The following is a 19,377-nucleotide window of genomic DNA, read 5'->3' on the forward strand; positions in this document are numbered from 1 at the left end:
TGGCAGTGGTTGAGAATACTGGTTGCTCTTTCATAGGACCCAGGTTCAATTTCCAACACCTACGTGGCAGTTCACAGCTGTCTATAACTCAAGTCCCAAGACTGCTAACACCCTTACACCAATGAACAGCCGGGCGGTGGTGGCGCATGCCTTTAATCCTGGCGCTCGGGAGGCAGAGGCAGGCAGATATCTGTGAGTTCTAGCTAGCTAGACATGGGTGAGCTTTGTGTTTGACAGAGAGACCCTAACTCAAAGCATAAGATGAGGAGCAGTAGAGGAAGATCTAGGCCTACAGAACAAGTTCCAGGACAAGCTCCAAAGCTACACAGAGAAATCTAGTCTAAAAACAAAACAAGAAAACACCAATAAACATAAAATAAAAGTAACTATTTTTAAAAATTTACTTTTATGGGTATGTATGTTTGTCTGCATATATGTATGAGAACCTCATGCCTGTCTGGTGTCTGAGGAGGTCAGAAGAGGAGTTAAATCCCCTGGAACTGGAGTTAGAGATAGTTGGGAGCCACCAGATAGGTGCTGGGAACGAACTGTACTCAGGTTCTCCACAAGAGAAGCAAGTGCTTCTAACCACTAAGTCATCTCTCCAGCTCCATAAAACCTTTTTAGTTAAAAAAAGAAAGTGGGTTGGGCGGGGGAAGAGGGGAGGCTGAAGAGACGTCTCAGCGGTTAAGAGCACCAGTTGCTCTTCCAGAGAACCCGGATTCAGTTCCCTGCACCCACTTGGCAGCTCACAACTGTCTGTAGCACATGTTCAAGTGGTCAGAACTGCAGCTCTCTGTGGGGTTTTGTGCTGAGAACCTAGTTGTACTTCACTGATCAGCCACGTGTGTAACAGCCAAATGCAGTTACTTCTAGTGTCGTGATTCTCCTGCCCCTCATCCAGAAATCGCGAATGGAGGGACCCTCCAGAAGCAGTAGTTACAGTGAGCTAACTCATGTCATCCTGCCACGCCTGTTGTTTGGAGACAGGAAGTGGAAGGGCATCCTAAGTTGCAGTGACACAGTGACGCCGTGGGGTGCTGTTGTGCGTGTGTCCTCAGTAGAGCCCTACGGTTGGTTCATCATCCCCAGAGCTCAGGCCTGAGACCCGCATATGTGTTGATGCTAAATGTTTTGTGGACATCTTGAGGGTCAGGGTGGCTGGGATAGGTGTAGGAAGTAGGGAGCTGGCAGGATTGCCAAAAACATCTCTGCCGTGGCCGTTGTGAGGCCTGAGCTGCTAAAGAGCTCCTCTCTTTCTGTGAGAGGCCTCGTGACAGTGCTAATATGATATTATAATAGAGTAAGTTTGCGGGTAGCTGGCTTACAGAGTAAGACCCTATCTTAACCCCCCCTTCCTCAAGAAGAAGGAGACATTTTCAACATTAAACACAGAAACGATTTGCCTAGAAATCGGAGCATTTGTGTGAATCTTCAAGTCTTGAGTCTCAAGAAGCCATTCTGCTGTATTCAGCCTCTCCAGCGATTTGGTAAACGCGAATCGCCGATGGTTGTGCTGAGCCAGACGCCTTACCTGGGTTCCCTCAGTTACTGCAGACATCTTCCCTGTAAGGTGGATTATCATTTCATAGTGATAGCCAGAACTCTGAGAGGCAGACAGACTGCAGGTTGCTTTTTATGAAGTGTCTAAGCTTGCCACTAGTAGTTGACACTTCCTTGCTATTTGGCTGGCTGTGGCCCATCCATCATGGGAGACATCAGTCATTTTTTCATACTTCCTTTCTTTCATTTTTTCTGCAAGATTTATGGTTGATGGTAGCCAGTGTTTGCGCAGGACGACTAAAGGAGTTTCCCAGCTGGGCCTGTGGGAGGGGCGGGATCCATGCAGCAGGACAGGCTGTGCCCTGCAGTGACCACCTGAAGTCATCTGCATCCCACCTTGGTCTCATCAGAAAACACTCAGCAAGGTGGGTGGTCCTTGGACTTCCCACAGGGCAGGGAACCCTGATGGCTCTTTGGGCTGACGAGGGAGGGGGACTTGGTTGGGGGAGGGGAAGGGAAATGGGAGGCGGCGGGGAAGTGACAGAAATCTTAAAGAAAGAAAGGAAGAAAGAAGAAGAAAGAAAGAAAGGAAAGAAAGAGAGAAAGAAGAAAAGAACTCAGCAAGCATGCCGGGGACCGAGGGAATGAGCACTGGAGCTGTTGCAGGTGTGCACACCGAGAGGGAGGTACAGTGGTAGGGCTCAGTGGACGACTTTCTACTGTAGAATCTTGGGATTGAACTCAAGTCCTCAGGCTTGCATAGGGCTTCCCCGAGTCCCCACTGAGCCATCTCCCCGGCCCTAATCTGTGGTGAGATTTTGTTTGTGATCTAACAAATAAAGCTTGCCTGAAGATCAGAGAAGCAGACTAGCCAGTTCTTATCTCCTCCCACCCTATATTCCTCTCTGCACCCAGCCAAGTCCCTTCCTGTCTCCACCTCCCTAGTGTTGAAATTAAAGGCCTATTACTCCTGAATACTGGAATTAAAGGTGTGAGCCACCACTGCCTGGCCTCTGTGGCTAACTAGTGGCTAGCTCCACACTCTGATCTTCAGGCATGCTTTATTAGATCACAAACAAAATATCAACACATTTCCTCCTTTTTGTCTAAAATTTATAAAAGGTTATAGCTAATATAAGAAAAACTATGTATATAAGCATAATAGCTATATACAATATATACAGACAATATTTACATTAACAATATCTAGTCATTAGCGTTTGACAAATTCATAGAAAATACTCCATTGTCTATCTTATTTTGGTGATTCCAGAAGGTTATATGTAATTCATTTTCTATCTTTAGGGGATCCTGAAAAGAAAAATTAGGGTTAATTGTCAAGTACTGGGAGGAGGTAGCTGTATCATTTCTTATCCAGTCTCTGTGCAATGGAAAAGTGCAAGGGGTCCTGGCTAGAGTAGTCTGTGAGATAGGAACTCACCGCATTCAGTCTGGAGATTCAGTCTGAGGACTTGTAGAAACAGGATACCCCATTTAGTCTGAGGATTCCATATCAGTAAGAATTAGTGGCTGGCTGTTCTGCTTCTCTGACTTCCAGCTTTCATCCCCTAATATCTGACTCCAGGTTTTTATTATTAAGACCAATTAAAATTCACACTACACTAATTCTTTCTGGGACGAAGTCTTTTGGTATAGTCCAGGCAGGCCTGCAAATCCCCGCCTCCCAAGTGCTGGAATTATAGGCACATGCTGTCATGCCTGGTGGTTGGACTTTGACTTTTATTCTGAATGAGAGGTGACTCCATTGGAAGACTTTTCTGGGAGAGATACTCTGATCCATCTAAGTTTTACGTTACGTTAGATTTCCATTCCGGGAACAAAATATTCGAGATCCACAACTTAAAAAGACAGGCTGGCCAGGCGAATGTCACCTGCCAGTCCCAACCCTCGGAGGCCGCGGCAGGAGAATCTCTGAGTTTAAAAGGAAAGGTTTGCTTTGCTGGTGGTTTTAGCCTTTTAACCTTGGAGTAGCTTCATCGCCTCTGGATCCATGTGATCCAGAAGAGTAAGGCAAAGAGCATGTGGTGGACAAGGCTGCCCTGTGTGTGAGACAGGCTCACGCTGTGTATGTAGCCTTGGCTGGCCTCAAGCTCATAATCTTCCTGTTTGAACCTCTGATTGCTGGGATTGCAGCTGTGAGCCTCCGTGCCCGGCTTAGGAGCAAAACTCTGCACCTGACAGCAGCAGCAGCAAAGCAAAGAACAGGAGCTCAGCGCCGCATTCAAAGACCTGGCCTCCAGCGGCCCCAGTTCCTGCCAAAGGTTTCTGATCCCAGCAGCACCAGGTGTTGGGGATCAACCATGGACCTTTGGAGAATGTCATACTGTAACAAGCTTGAACAGAATTGTGACCGTCATGCTGTGAAAAAACAAAAGGGTTGCCAGAGCAGGGCAGAGAGCAATTAAGTGACTTTGGGAGTGGGGAGTGGTTGTTTGAGATAGGGCCTCACGCTGGCTCTGTGTGTGTGTGTGTGTGTGTGTGTGTGTGTGTGTGTGTGTAGCCAAGACTGGCCTTGAACTCCTGACCTTCTTGTCTTGTGGCTTATCTACCAAGAAATGACCTTTGTTACAATCCAAGCAAAACAAAACAGTGATAACCTGAATGGGGACAGTGACAGAACTGGTTAGATTCTGGACACAGCTTGAAGACCAAGTCCACAGGATGTTTGCAAGTCAGATAGCTTGGCAGTGCACACGCCTTTAATTCCAGCACTCAGGGTAGAAGCGAGGAGGAGGGTGGGGGGGCAAGTGGGGGAGGGATGGTTCTCTGTGAGTTCTAGGCCAACCTGGTCTACAAAGTGAGTTCAAGGCCAGCTGTAGCTACCTATGTAGAGAGACTATGTATAAAAAAACCTGAAAAGTGGTAGAAGTGGACACCTGGTTTTAGGTGTGGCCTCTGTACGCATTCATTCTATGGCTAGCTGTACAGACACACGCATGCATACAAATATATACACTTTCATGCACTACACAAACAAAATATTTTTGAAAATGGTACATATGAGGTGCCTACAGTGATTTTTCACTCAGGAAACCCAGATGGGGAAGCTTTGAGCTAGGGACTTTGAGCTAGCCCCAATTTGGATCTTACCTTGAATATCTCGGGAGTGAGTGGTGCCTGTTGTCCATCTACTTTCCCATATCACTTTAAATAGCTTGTAATCTGGTTCTATGTCCTGACATGCAGCCAGGGTGCTAGCAAGTCTAACTCTTGGCCTTACTCTGCCTTAAAGTCTTAGCATATGTCACCCCCTCTCTGTGTGCCCTACGTCCCTGTTCCCTTAACCCCATTAACTCCCCTGTGAAGCCTCACGTGGTCCTGACCATCCCCAGTACCCACTACTACTCCAGTGAAAGAACCCAGGCACTGAGACCTTTCCAGTATGTTCTAAATCTCCTTCCTTCCAGATCATCTGTTTCTGTAGGGGACATTCCTGAGCCGTCTAAAGGTGCGCGCGCGCGCGCGCGCGCGCGTGTGTGTGTGTGTGTGTGTGTGTGTGTGTGCTGACTCTTATGTAATCCAGGCTGGCCTTAAACTCCAGCTCCTCTTGTCTCCATCCCATCTTGTCAGACTTGAGAAATAAAACTGTGTTGTGTTAGTGCACGCCGTTGCTCCAGCACCTGGGAGGCAGAGGCAGCAGATCTTTGAGTTGGAGGCCAGCCTGGTCTACAGAACGAATTCCAGGACAATCAAAGCTACATGGAAAAACTTGTGTTCCCCTCCCAAAAAAAGATTTTTTTTCTCCCTACAAGGCAAATCTTTTTTTTTTAAGATTTATTTATTCATTATGTATACAGTGTTCTGCAGGCCAGAAGAGGACACCAGATCTTACTACAGATGGTTATGTGTCACCATGTGGTTGCTGGGAATTGAACTCAGGACCTCTGGAACAGTAGGCAGTGCTCTCAACCGCTGAGCCATCTCTCCAGCCCCCTACAAGGCAAATCTTTGACAGTTTGAGGATTTCCCGTTGTCTTTTATTCACAGGCATCGGGAAGAATGTGGTGTGTGAGAAAGCAGCGACATCAGTGGACGCCTTCCGGATGGTGACAGCGTCTCGCTACTACCCACAGCTGATGAGCCTGGTGGGGAACGTGCTGCGCTTCTTGCCTGCTTTCGTGCGCATGAAGCAGCTGATCGCGGAGCACTACGTGGGTGCAGTGATGATCTGCGACGCCCGCATCTACTCTGGGAGCCTGCTCAGCCCCAGCTATGGCTGGATATGTGATGAGCTCATGGGTGGCGGGGGCCTGCACACCATGGGCACCTACATTGTGGACCTGTTGACCCACCTGACTGGCCAGAAAGCTGAGAAGGTGCATGGGCTCCTCAAGACCTTTGTGCGGCAGAACGCCACCATCCGCGGCATCCGGCACGTCACCAGCGATGACTTCTGTTTCTTCCAGATGCTCATGGGTGGGGGTGTGTGCAGCACAGTGACGCTCAACTTCAACATGCCAGGTGCCTTTGTACATGAAGTCATGGTTGTGGGCTCAGCAGGGCGTCTTGTTGCCCGGGGAGCTGACCTCTATGGGCAGAAGAACTCGGCCGCACAGGAGGAACTGCTGGTGAGAGACTCGCTGACTGTGGGTGCGGGGCTCCCGGAGCAGGGTCTCCAGGATGTCCCACTGCTCTACTTGAAAGGTATGGTCTATATGGTGCAGGCCTTACGCCAGTCCTTCCAGGGCCAAGGGGATCGCCGTACCTGGGACCGCACCCCGGTCTCTATGGCTGCCTCATTTGAGGATGGACTATATATGCAGAGTGTGGTAGATGCCATTAAAAGGTCGAGCCGATCTGGGGAGTGGGAGACTGTGGAGATGCTGACCGAGGAGCCAGATGCCAACCAGAACCTATGTGAAGCACTTCAGCGGAACAACCTGTGAGCCTACGCATCCTTCCTCCCACAGGGCAGAGAGACCAGGGAGGGACTGGGAGCTGGGACTGGCTATAGCAGACAGTGTCTTTTGTTTAATAAATCAACGAGGGCCGGGGCTAGGAGCTGGTTGAAGGTGGCCCAGGAAAAAGCCCATCCGTCCGTTCTTGACTCCTCAGACTTGCAGGGTGGCCAGTGCTCTCAGGCTAGCCGTGTATGCAGGTGGTTCTACAGAGAGCAGGGGCAGCAGAGGATCCCTCTGTGGGCTGCTCAGCCTGACTTGTGGTCTGACAGGATGAGAGAGCCCAATAAAAGGAACTAGCCTGGCTGAGTCCTAAGGGGAGATGGCAGGAAGCTGTGCCTGTCTTAGACTGGGGCGTCTCAGGACTGGTGAGGGCAACAGGTCATCCCTTAGGGATCTTCACCCACCCTCCCATGTGATGAGACCCTTCCAGCCCCCAGGCAGGCTCTTCCCACAGAAAAGGAGATTTCTGTGTTATACATGGGGAGGAGGGCCCTGACTTGGCAGAGCAGAGACAAAGGAGAACTGTACAACATCTGAGAAATGTCAGTAAATCAGTCAGAAAAAATGTGACATCATGGTGTGTGGTCGTTTGTTTGGGGTTGGGTTTCCTTAATAATGGAAAGCTTGTTTCTTGCTGTAGATTGGTTGTTTTCCCTTTTCTCATGGACTACACTGCAGCTCTGAGCTAATGGCTCAGCTCATGGCCGAATCCCAGAAGTTCTCCAGATATCCTTAGTAGACAGGGCCTGAGGCTTCCTGTCAGCCTTCTGCCAAGCCTGCCATTTCAGGAAGATGGGAGGAGAGCCTGGGCCCTAGACGGGAGGTCATGAAAGATTCCTTTTCTTTTTGTTGTTTTTTAGATTTGTTATTTATTTGTGTGTGTGTGTGTGTCTGTCTGTGTGCATGTACACATGTATGCAGGTGCCCAAAGAGTCCAGCAGATGGCATCAGATTTCCTGGAGCAGGAAATAGTGAGTTAGCGGATGTGGATGCTGGGAACTGAACCTGGGTCCTCTGTGAAGGCAGTTTTAACTGCCGGGCCATCTCCAGCCCCAGACTTCTGTTCCTGAAGCTGTGGTGTGGCTCCAGGACAGCCCTCGGGGAGGAGTTTAAGGAAGAAGGGGCCTGTGCCACCCTTTGGAGCAGGTTTAACTGGTACTGCCTGAGTCAGCTGGCTAGTCACTAGCCTATTGACTAGCTGTTGCAGACAGAGAAAGGCCTGAGCTGGGTGGGGTCTTGAAGGGGAAGAAAAATCTGCCCCTTTGTCTTCTTGGCCAATCGCTGGTTTGCGAAGCCTCTCTGAACTCTGTTCCTTCTCCAGTCTTCCTCTTTCATATCCTGGGCTCCTTGCCAAAAGCCCTGGGGAGGCCTTCCTCTTCCTCTTGGCATCACTTGTAGGGATTATCAGGCCTGTTCCCTGCAGTGTCCTGATTTCAAACACTGTCCTTAGGAGGTTGAATAAGGTTGATGTGCCATTGGTGTTCTGGTCCCCCAGAGTAACCCACTTCATTCAATCTCTAAGCCATTCAGAAAGGCACTGTTTATGTGTTCATCAGGGCTGGACACGGTGCCGTACATCTGTAATCCTAGTGTTTGGGATGCAGAAGCAGGAGGCTGGCTCACTGCAAGTTCAAGGCAAGCCTGGCCTATATAAGAATTCCAGGTCAGCGAAGGCTACAGAGCAAGAACCTTTCTCAAAATCCATTTAGAGTAGAAGGCACAAAGAAGCAGTTACTTGATAAGGACTCCAGCTTCTGACCTTAAACCACCTTATTCCTGTACTTCTCCCAGACGCCTAGGCATTGACCCCTCTGCAGCAGGATTCGGCCTGGCCTGAACTAGAAAGGCACTGTATAGTACCTGTCTCTAGAACATTCCGCTCAGCTCCAGCTGTCCCTGTGTGTCTTACTAAGGTGCCAAGGTCCCATTCAGGCAGTGGTGCACACCTTTAATTCCAGCATCTCTGTGAGTTTGAGGCCAGCCTGGTCTACAAAGCAAGTTCCAGGACAGCCAGAAATATTACACAGAAAAACCCTGTCTTGAAAAAAAATCAAAAAGATGACAGGTTCCCGCCTCAGTTTGAGAATGGCCAAGAAGTCCAAAGATGTATTTGTGAGAGAGCCTTTTTGCTCACCCAGAGCAGTGCTCAGGTCAGAGAACTTTGGAGAAAGACTCCCAGTAGTGAGCAGGTGACGCGTGGTCATGAGGCAGGACTTTGAGAGCACCTCTCAGAGCCTGGATCCAGATTCCTGACACCTCTCCATCCCTCTGGCACAGAATTTCCAGTCACTGGGAAAGGGATGAGTTGAGCCTTAAGGCCCAGATACTTGTGGGTGAGAGCCCAGGGGTGACTGAGCCTAATAAAGTTCCAGGCCTGTCCTGCAGCGCCCCCTCCTGGAAGGAGGCAGCAACATCTCTCAGGACTATATATCTATATCTATATATCTATATCTATATATTGTTTGTTTGTTTTTTTCGAGACAGGGTTTCTCTGTGGTTTTGGAGCCTGTCCTGGAACTAGCTCTTGTAGACCAGGCTGGTCTCGAACTCACAGAGATCCCGCCTGCTTCTGCCTCCCAAGTGCTGGGATTAAAGGCGTGCGCCACTACGGCTTCAGGACTATATTTTTAAATAAAAGTTCTTTCTGTGTTAGCTCTCCCCTTTGATACTCCAACCAGATAGAACTTCCAGAATTGATCTTCAATAAAACTCTATGCTTTGTGCTTACTGAGACATGACACCCGCTTCCTGCCTCCCCGACCATCTCACTAGTCCTTGTTCTTTGCTTCATAAACAGTTTCTCCACAGTGTCAGGCTGTGCGAGGAGCAGACATCCCCACCCAAGACACCACCAGTCTGCACTCGAAAGTTGGAGAACTCAACTTTATTGTATCGGCTGATGATAACTCAAGCTAATCCACAGAGTTCCTGTTGGCTCTATGTTCAGAATCACCTCTGGGCATTGCCCTGATTGGGGGGCTTTACATTTTAGTTTGCGTGATTAGACTTCTAATTTTTAAAAACCAGCATGTTTAATCCCAGCACTTGCAGAAGCAGGTGGATCTCTGAGTTTGAGGCCCACCTAGTCTACAGATCGAGTTCCAGGACAGCTAGGGCTACACAGAGAAACCCTGTCTTGAAAAAACAAAAACAAACAAACAAGCAGGTTTACAGAAGCATCAGGACAAGGCAGCTCTCCTGGAACTATTTCTCAAGGCAGCCAAGATAGTTCTTGGCATAAAGAGTAAGTAAAAGTCCAAGAGACAACACGCCTTTTGAAAATATCCTCAGTCTAGGCCCCAGCAGGGCTCAGCTCCCTCCCACCATGTAACTCTCTTAGATGTAGTCTTTAGGCCACAGTAGAGTGTAACTCTTTGTTGACACGTAACTCCTCCCTACCATGGTAAGGACTCCTGTTTGTTTCTCTTCTTCATCACCTCATACCTGTCCAGCCACCACACGGAACAGCCTTTCCATGTGGCTTGACATCTCTCACACCGGGACAGCTTTGTCCTCGAGTTACCCCAGGCCTGAAAGCCTTTTCTCCAGGAACCGCTGTCTTGGCATCACTTGTCCCCGTGTGTCCCCGTCATCCCCCCCAATCTCTGTTCCTACATGAGCACGAGAACATAACAGTTCATTGCTGCTTCGACTTCCAGCATGCACCCTCCTAATCAAGCCTGCCGGTCTAGGCCTCAGGAAACATTAACTTTCTTCTCCATACTCGATCTCTGCGTTTCCAGCTCTGCAGACAAAGAGCAAATACTTCATATGCTCAGGTCCTGTCGCAGATGGTGTAGAACTCCCGGCAGGACTGGACAGACCCCATCTCTGCACGCATCACTTCCTCAGTCATAATGAGGTCACACTCAGTTACCTAGCTCTGCAACATACTTAATCATCAGTGATCATCTCCTCTCTGTGGGCAAGATTCTGTGTGGCCCCTGTGGACAGTATCACCTGAGGTGCTGGAGTCATTACTATAGGCAGATGGGGAGATGGCTTGCCAGCGACCTTGCTGTGGGCCAGAAAGCATCTAGGCAGCCTCCCGACTGAGGGAGCAGCCGAGAGCGGTGCTAGGAGACTGGGCCCTTCCATCTGCTGTCACCTGCACCTGCCCGCCTCATCCACATCCAGTGACCACGCTGGGCCCTTATTCTAGAGGCCCTGCATGAGACTGTGGACTCGAGATGGCTTTAGCTGTTCCTTTTCATACCTGTCATCTCTGTAGCCTCCTTGAGGCCTTTGATGGGAGTCCCTAGGTAGGTGTGACCCAATGACATGTGATCTAGGGGTGCACAGTCTAGTGAAGATACACAATTCACGGTATAAAAATGCCGCAAATTCAGGGCAACACTGGTGCTTCCTGACTCAGTGAAAGAGGATGTGTGTAGTATATATGTATGTATATGGTGTGTGTGGTATGTATTCATCTATGTGTGTGGTATGTATGTATGTGATGTGTGTGGTATATATGTATGTTTATGCATGTGTGGTATGTGTATATGTGTGCATGTGTGATGTATGTGGTATGTATGCACTAGCCAGGTAGAAGGATGAAGGAACAAAGGCATCTTAGGCAGAGAAAGCCCCATGTGCAGAATGAAAGCAGTACAAGGTCTGGTTGATCAGGAACATGGAACATACACACAGCCAGTAAGTGTCAAAGCGGCTGAGTAAGAAGAGCAAGATGCGACAGGGACAGTGGCATCATCAAGGATGCAGGCTGTGTGCAGCAGGATTATTACATGTATCTGTAACACCAGAGACCACAGGCAGGGGGAACTTTTGAGCCACCTACCTGGAGACTTCTGAGACCCAGGCCCATGTTCCGACCTCTCAATTTAGATAGATTCACTTGTAGAAATAGAGTCAGAAGTGACACCAGGATCTTAGCTTGATACAGGAAGAAAAGCATTTAATGTGGAAGCCCCGTATCTGAAGCGTTTGAAGGGCACGCAGGAAGTCTCCCCAACATGGCTCACTCATCTGCCCTTCCAGAGGCAGCAGTCATCCAGTGACAGGGCCTTCACTGTCCCCACCACCCATCACCAGGGACCAGTAGTGGGCAAAGTGTAGTCTGCTTGCTCTGTGACAATGAATGGGAGCCTTTAAAAAAGTATTTAATGCATATGAGTGTTTTGCCTGCATGCATGTCTGTACACTAGAGTGTGTGCCTGGTACAGGCAGAGGCCAGAAGAGGTGTCAGATCCTGGGACAGGAGTAGGTGCTGTGTGAGTGCTGGGAACTGAACCTGGTCCCCTGCAAAAGCAGTAAGTGCTTTTACCAAGAGCCATCGCTCCAGTCCCTCTCCCCCCTTTTCTTTCTTTCTTGTTTTGGTTTTTGAAGATAGGGTCTTTCTGTGTAGCTCTGGCTCCTGGAACTACTCTGTAGACCAGGCTGGCCTCAAACTCAGAAATTCCCTCTTCTCTACCTCGAGTCCTGGGGTTAAAGGTGTGCATCACCAAGTTTGGCTTCTCTTAACTTTTTTTTTCCTTTACTGTTTTTGAGAGAGGGTTTCTCTGTGTAGCCCTGGCTGTGCTAGAACTTGCCTTGTAGACCAGGCTGACCTTGAACTGACAGAGATCTGCTGGGATTAAACATGCCTGTCATCCCCCCCCCCCACCTCCCCTCCTTTCTTTTTTTAAAAATAGGGTTTCCTGTAGTATACCCTGGCCTTGAATTCGCTATGCAAATGAGGCTAACCTTTAACTCTTAATCTGCCTGCCTCTACCTCCCAAATTCAAGGGCAGAGCAAGGCCTAAGCCCAGGTCCCCAGCCACAGGTATGCACCACCACACCTGGTTAGTAGTAAACTTTTTTTTTTTTTTTTTTTTTGTCTTGGGACAGACAAATGAACTTTGCCACCTCAGAGTGAGATTCCAGATTTGATCCTCTTGAAGTAAGGACAAATGTAGGCCCTCAAGAGACAGGCAACAGGATCCAACACTGTTCCCAAATTCCTCTCCCTCACAGCAGAGTACAAAGACTGGGCACCGTGCCTACCTACCTCTGTGTGTAACACTTTCCTCTGATATGGAAACACTCCATTCTGGAGGAGGCTCCTTAAGCAGGAAGGTAAACAACTCAAAACAGCTTCAGGAAGTTCCTGAAACTGACCAGATTCACTAAGCCCTTCCCTACCCTAGTCTCTCTCATAGGGAAGGAGCTGCGGTGCCTTTTAGAGGACTTCGAAACTAGACAGACCAGAGACCTGGAAAAAGCAGAAATCCCCCAAACGCCTGAAGCACCTGGAAGGGACATTAACATGTTGAACCACCTCCAGGCTGTGTGACATGCTCCCAGTTCCCATGCTGGGGTGGGCTTTGGTGATGCAACTGCCTTTGAGGCATTTCTGTTCCCATAGTAAACCCCTCACCCATATACCTGTAAGTAACCCCAATAAAATTCATTGGTTCACCAAGTTGGGCTTTGGTGGTATCTGTTCTTGGGTCTGTCCTGGGCTCCCAGTCTGGGGTGAGTAAGTGTGCGTGTCTCTCCAGGAAAATTTTCATCACACAACACCCGTCACCCACCCTGACACACTTGTCCATGTTCCAGCTGATCCAGATGACCCATCAGGCAAACGCTGCACAGGTGAACCCTCCTCCCTTCTCCCCAGCCTTTCCCCCAATTCAGACATCGTATTTGAGGAATCAGTCTTCAAGATGGGAAATGTTTATTTTCAGCAAATCCAAATTTCCAAGTACAGATAAATTCCAAGTATAGATAAAAATGACTAAATTCCTCCCTCCACCTGTCGGCCCAGGCCTGAGCTCACAGCCCTAGTTTAGGCCCAGGGTAGAGACATGTCACTTGTACTGAGGGGAAAGCGGGGGCACAAGAGGGGCAGCACAGACACTCAACATCTTGTCAATATCCACTTGGGTTGTCTTATCCACCTCAGCCTTGAGGCTGCTACTCACCCTCAGACTGGACAACCCCCCAGGCTCCCCTCCAACCTCCTGCCCTAGAGAAGGAAGGGTGTGTGTGAGAGGCACTAATGCGTTAGGGCAGGGTAAAGCGAGGCCTAAGCCCAGCTCACCTGCCACGGGCACCAAGGCCCGCAAGTGCAGCTGTTCCACACCTGCCTTCTCAGGAGCCGGGGCTAACTCCGACTGGGGCTCCACCTCTGGCTCTCCTTCGCTGTCCCCTGCCTGATTCAGCTCGGGGTTGCAATAGTTGATATATTGGTACAGTGGCCGCAGGCGCTGGGCTTTTCCTGCAAGAACCCAAGGCAGGGCAAAGACTGGAGCGCCGGGTGGGCCCATGTCAGTCCGAGAAGACAAAGAAGGGTAACCCCAGGGAGTCCACTCACTCTCCAGTCCCAGCGTCTCCGTGGGTGCAGATGTACTGGCTACAGCTGGGGGCACAAGAGCCCCTACGCTCTTGCGCTTCTTGGCTTTCTTGTGCTGTTTAGCAGGCAGTGTAGACTCACTGTGGCTGCCCTCTGGCTCCTCCTTCTGCAGCAGCATCCCGGGTGGCAGTTCAGCTTCAGCCCTAGGTTGAGCATGGTAGCTTGGCCCTGGGAGGGCTGTGGTAGCCAAGCCTGGGACAAGAGGCCTGACAGAGGTAGGCTTCAGTCTTTGGATCCTAGCCCTGCCTGCCCACCAATGCCAGGACTAGTTAGCTGCCCCTTTCTTGGTCAGTGAAGCCCCAAGCCCAGTAGAGACCCAACACTCTTGTAACAGTTTCCTACAAAACCTGAATGCTTCAAATCTTTTTCTTTGCCTCTTAGACTCCTGTTCTAGAGAAATAGAAGGTTCTAGTTGGGAGTTAGAGGTAGCAGCAGAAGACAAAAGATTTCTGCCTCAAAGGTATCAGGATTTAGGACTATCGGGGTATAAAACCCCCCTCCCCAGCCCGGCAACTCCTTCCCTCTGAAAGCCCCTCACTTGATGGGCTTTCTCTTGGTTCCATGACTGGGCCTCACGATGGACGATGCAGGCTTGGGTCCTCTCTCCTCTCCTGCTTCCACCCCTGGATTGAGTCCTTCCTCTCCTCGGTTTATTCCTTCCTCCTGGAGCTCCAGCTCAAAGCTGTGTCCTACTGAACACTTGTCTTCACCTGGGGGTCTGCAGGTCTCCCGTGCTGGCACCAGACACTTTTCTCCTGGTCCTGGACACTAGAAGACACACATAGCAGCCAATGGCCAGGCAAAGTATTGTAGGGAATCAGTCATTCAAAGTCCAATATTCGCCACAAAATATGACATGAAGGCTACCAGCTCAGACCCCTCTACATGCAGGGCTTGGCCTGGCAGTTAGGGAGTTGGGTCGCCTAGAGTCCCACCTTTCCTGCCCTACCACTCCACCTCCCGAGCTTCAAAAGCCTGAGTCACCTCAGGGATCTCTGCAACCTGGGCTAAGCCTACTGCCTCCCCATTCTGGGCTTCAGGATGCCTCTGGGCCCCTGCTGAGGCCATGGCTGTGCGAACTCAGTGCTTCCCTTGACGGTTGCTAGGAGAAGACGGCGGGCTCAGAGGGGGGTTGAACTGGTGTACTCAGTGTTGGCAGATGAGGATCCTGCTGAGATCCGAGACCTTCACTAGCTTCTCATATGGAACTACAAACCCCAGAAGGCTTTTCGCCAAAATCATTTGACCCCTGACCTCAGGAAGCCATTTGTTGCCGAGCAACAGCAACTCCTACCAGCTTGCAACAGTTGGCGGTAAAACTGCTCCTGTGAGAGCCCCCGACGGGGCGCTGCGGGGGAGGGGTCGCGAACCCCTCAGGGCAGTGGGCTAGGATCCCGGTCGCGGGGCGGTGGCGCAGGCTCAGCCTAGGGGCCGGGCTGGAGACGAGGGGTGGGGGTCGGGAATGGCGGGTATTGCGGGGCTGCAGGGCTCGGGTCGAGGGTGGAAGCACCCAACGGGGATTGGGGGTCGGAGTTACGCAGCGCAGCAGGTTTCGGTGCATGGTTGCAGGGCTGCGGTAGAATCATGTGCGAGGGCCCGTCCCGCATCTCTGGACCCATTCCCCCAGACCCTACGCTCTGCCCGGACTACTACAGGCGGCCGGCCTCGGGTGAGTTGCGCGGTCCCGCGGCGGGCGAGTACACCGCGCCTTCACTGAGCACGGTTTTCCACCGCGTCTTGCTTCTCAGCCCAAGGGCGCCTGGAAGGAAACGCGCTGAAGCTGGATCTGCTGACTTCAGGTCGCGACCTGGACTCCTGTCCTCCTCGTGGCCCCCGCATCAGGCCTGGAGCCCGAGAGATCCTAGAGCGTGGTCAGCGAGGCATGGGGGACGTGCTGCTGCAACTGGGAGGCATCTCCCTTGGTTCAGGGGTGTCTCCTAAGAGTAAGTCCTTCCCAGAAGGGGTATGGGGCATTGGGAGGTCAAAAGCAGAGATTAAAATAGGATGCTCCTTAATTGCCTTGAGCCCAGGTAACTATGTACTTTTCTGGGTGTTAGTTTTCCTAGCACAAAAGGAGGCTGAAATGCAGTACCTCCTGGCAGGATCAAAACTCTTAGGTAGGAAATCCTAGCTTCAAGCATTCACACCTTGGTGGCACATCGCTTAAGTAGCCTACTTCTTGTTTCTAAGGTGTTAAGAAAACAGACTTAAAAGTATGGGCCTTGCAGTTGGAGGCAATAAATAAGACAAGACAAGGTGATTAGTGGTAAACTTCAGGATCAAAATGTAGAGGATAACCAGGAGGAACGCGGGGTAAGGAGAGGATAAGGTGACAGTAGTGCTGTGTGTGTGGTGTCGGAGATGCCAGTCATCTCCTCAGAGAAGGTACACTAGGCATCACTCCACCAGATCCTGCCAAGCGTGTGGCGTGAGCCTCCATGTGGCTCCACTCTGAGTTGAATGGCCATTTGTAGGGCTGTCCCTAGCAACAGTTCTTCCCTAGGAAAGAATTCAAAAGACCATGAGAAGGAAAATCTGAGGCGGATCAGAGAGATTCAGAGGCGCTTCCAAGATCAAGAACGCAGCCGGGAGCAGGGCCAGCCTAAGCCCCTGAAGGCACTGTGGCGCTCACCCAAGTACGACAACGTGGAGTCTCGAGTCAAGGCCAGGATGAAGGTATCTGTCCCTGGGAACCAGCCATATTGTCGGTCTTCATCAACAGACAATTATACCCTGATCTAACTTACAGAGCGTGTGTATGGGGTGGAGATCATAAAGGCTAAGACATCTGGGGTGGACCTTCTCTGGGGAGCTGATTGGCATCAGGGAAAGTAAGAATTAGGCTAGGGAAAGAGATGAAACCTCACAGTTAGAAAGAAGTCCTGGGATCAGGGCAATGGGGAGAGTGGGTATCACTGTATTTATAGGTTAGGGCTGAAAGCCAGCTAGACGCATATCTGAAAGAATTTACCTAAGCTGCTTGTCAACATTTATTTGTGATGTTGGAGCCCAAATCCAGGGACTCATGCACCCTAGGCATACACTGTACCACTCACTAAGTTATAACCCAGGCTGACCTCAAACTCTGTGTACATGAGCTAAAGCTAACCTTTGAACTCCTGACTCTCCTTTCTCCACCTCCCAAGTACTGTAATTAAAGGTGTTCCCTACCACACCACTTTCCTTTTCTTTTAATTAATTAATTGTTTCAGATAAAAACGTGTATGGGTGTTTTGCCTGCAAGTCTATGTATCATAGAGGCCAAAAGAAGGCATCAGGTCTCCTGGAACTGGAGTTCCAGACTGCTGTGAGCTGCCATGTGATACTGGGAATGGAACCCAGGTCCCCTGGAAGGGAAGAGCATCCAGTGCTCTTAAACGCTGGGCCAACTCCCTAGCATTCTCCGCTCTCCCCACTACTTTCTTTTGAGACACGGTCTCACTATGTAGCCCAGTGTAGCCTCAAACTCATTATGTAGCCCAGGCTGGCTTTGAACTTTTAACAGTCCTCCTGCCTTAGCCTCCTAGGTGTTGGGATAATAGGTTTGGACCACCACTTCCAGCTCATTTCTTTCTGAAACCCAAGCTAGCTGTTTAGCCTCAGGCTGTCCTTGAATTCTCTCCATAACCTAGACTGGCCTGAAACTGTCAATCCTACCGAGTCCTGGGACTATAGGCATGTACCACCATTCCTTGAAACATGTATTTCCGAGGAAAGAGTGGAGGGTTACGTTTAGGTTTTGGTGGTAGTTACCATGTCTCTATGCAGGGACCCTGAAAGAGACAGAGGACTGAGAGAAAAGACAAGGTCACATGAGAGTGTATTCAGGCTGAAGCATCTGTGGGACTGCCAGGGGGTAGGACTGTGTCCAGGAAGCAGATGGATACATAGCTCTCAATCTCTTCAGTGAGACCAGAGTGTTATTGACAATTAAACTGAGGTCAGTGGCTCGAAGGACATATCCTTGGTTTCTAGGGCGTGGAGGCAACCCTCAGTAACTTTGGGGTGCTAGAGCCAGAAAGCTTGGTTAAGGAGTAAGGGAGCCGGGCGGTGGAGGCACATGCTTTTTATCCCAGCACTCAGGAGGCAGAGACAGGCAGATCTGTATGAATTCAAGGACACCCTGCTCTACAGAGTGAGTTCCAGGACAGCCAGGGCAACATAGAAACCCTGTCCTGAAAAACCCAAATAAATAAATAAATAAATAGACAAGGAAGGTAGCTAAATGAAGATGGATGTGGACAGCGGGTAGTTTGTTTTCTCAAAGCTTTAAGAGAAAAATGTATTTAAATGTTGAGAAGTATTCCTTCAAGGAGGAGGCCCATCGAGAAGAGCTTAGAGAGGAACTTGAAGGAGGGACAGGACAGGGGATAGTTTATGGCTTAGGACCCTGTCTGCAGCCTCCCTGATTCCTCTGCTGCCCTACCTTCCAGGAGCCTGGCCCTGCCTCTGTGACAGAGCCTGCCTACTTCCTTCGGGCCCACTCCCGCTGTGGGCCTGGGCTCCCACCATCCCGCGTCTCCAGTCCTCAGCCTGCCCTGCCAGGTGCCAAAGCTAAGGTGAGACAATCTGTGTGGACTAGAGAGGCCCTTAGCCAGCCGTCCTGGGGCTGGGGCACAGAGGTACGACAGAGTGCACAGGATCCCCACCATGCCTGCCATGTCCCTGCAGGGGCCAGGCCTGGGTGTGGATTTCATCAGTCACAACGCCCGAGCTGCCAAGAGAGCCCCGCGGCGCCATTCCCGCTCCCTGCAGGTCCTGGCGCAGGTTCTGGAGCAGCAGCGGCAAGCTCAGGAACACTACAACGCCACACAGAAAGGCCATGTACCCCATTAGTAGGTTCCATGGGCCGACAAGTGTGGTTAGGGACCTTTGTGGGGGGTGGGAGCCATTCTGCCTTGGTGTCCTCAACCCTGGGGGGGCTGTGCATTCACAGCCTGTTGGAACGCAGGGATCTGTGGCGGAGGGAAGAAGAAGCTCGGCGGCTTAGCCAGCCAGACCCTGCCGTGCCCCCAGGCCACACACTCATGCCTGAGAACCAGCGACTAGAGACCCTGAACAGTCTGCTCCAGAGTAAGTACTGGGGCAGGGGTGGCTGAAAGGGAGCCCATGGGGCACCGTACACGCCTACCCAGCACTCACTGTTCCCATGCCCCCCTGAAGGCCAGAGCCAGCTGCTGCGTGAACTCGTCCTGCTACCTGCTGGGGCAGACTCTCTGAGAGCCCAAAGCCACCGTGCCGAACTGGACCGGAAGCTGGTGCAAATAGATGAGGCTATCAAGATCTTTTCCCGACCCAAAGTCTTTGTGAAGATGGATAGCTAAGCTCTACCTCTGTGAGTAGAGTGACAGGAAGGTCCATGCAGAGGGTCACCCATGGCTATGAAGGGCAAGCCATGTCATAGTTCCAAAGACAGGAGCACCGGGGTGGGCAGTTTCTCTAAAGCACCTCCTAGTCCCCCAGCCTTCCAACTCCTTATCAAAATTAAACCTTTTGTACACAGCGGCTGTTTCCATAGCATCTTTCTTGACAATGTCAGTGGGGCCTCCTGCTGCATGGTTCTAGGAAGGTCTCTGCTGCGCCCTTATCCATCCT

General features: G+C 50.6%; 3 protein-coding genes across 6 annotated transcripts in view; 2 read left to right on the top strand and 1 right to left on the bottom strand.

The window, feature by feature from the left end:
- Window positions 1-6,995, top strand: part of Gfod2 (Gfo/Idh/MocA-like oxidoreductase domain containing 2) — a 38,146-nt gene extending 31,151 nt beyond the window's left edge. Inside the window, exon 3 of the mRNA XM_050143412.1 lies at window positions 5,512-6,995. Within this exon, the coding sequence (XP_049999369.1) occupies window positions 5,512-6,410 (899 nt within the window). The 3' untranslated portion in view covers window positions 6,411-6,995. The remainder of the gene's footprint in view (window positions 1-5,511) is intronic.
- A 142-nt stretch (window positions 6,996-7,137) lies between these two features.
- On the bottom strand, window positions 7,138-14,850 carry CUNH16orf86 (chromosome unknown C16orf86 homolog). 2 transcript variants are annotated; one of them, XM_050143418.1, is made up of 4 exons: window positions 14,767-14,850; window positions 14,330-14,550; window positions 13,744-13,925; window positions 7,138-13,647 (listed from the first exon to the last, which is right to left on the bottom strand). In XM_050143418.1, the coding sequence occupies exons 1-4, from the start codon at window positions 14,848-14,850 to the stop codon at window positions 13,238-13,240; spliced, it is 897 nt and encodes a 298-aa protein (XP_049999375.1). In that variant the 3' UTR covers window positions 7,138-13,237. The 2 variants fall into 2 exon arrangements, with proteins under 2 accessions (XP_049999375.1, XP_049999376.1); XM_050143419.1 differs by having other exon boundaries at window positions 7,138-13,925.
- A 154-nt stretch (window positions 14,851-15,004) lies between these two features.
- On the top strand, window positions 15,005-19,285 carry Enkd1 (enkurin domain containing 1). Of its 3 annotated transcripts, none has more exons than XM_050143413.1 (8): window positions 15,005-15,109; window positions 15,352-15,451; window positions 15,531-15,725; window positions 16,286-16,458; window positions 18,216-18,341; window positions 18,454-18,617; window positions 18,719-18,855; window positions 18,946-19,285. In XM_050143413.1, exons 2-8 carry the CDS (start codon window positions 15,367-15,369, stop codon window positions 19,104-19,106), a joined length of 1,041 nt encoding a protein of 346 aa, XP_049999370.1. In that variant the 5' UTR covers window positions 15,005-15,109; window positions 15,352-15,366; the 3' UTR covers window positions 19,107-19,285. The 3 variants fall into 3 exon arrangements, with proteins under 3 accessions (XP_049999370.1, XP_049999371.1, XP_049999372.1); XM_050143414.1 differs by having other exon boundaries at window positions 15,067-15,095; XM_050143415.1 differs by lacking the exon at window positions 15,005-15,109 and having other exon boundaries at window positions 15,116-15,451; window positions 15,582-15,725.
- The last annotated feature ends 92 nt before the right edge of the window (window positions 19,286-19,377 follow it).

This window comes from Alexandromys fortis, unplaced genomic scaffold (genome assembly GCF_014885135.2).
Source record: "Alexandromys fortis isolate MF-2015 unplaced genomic scaffold, M_Fortis_MF-2015_v1.1 scaffold_1, whole genome shotgun sequence".
NCBI lineage: Eukaryota > Metazoa > Chordata > Mammalia > Rodentia > Cricetidae > Alexandromys > Alexandromys fortis.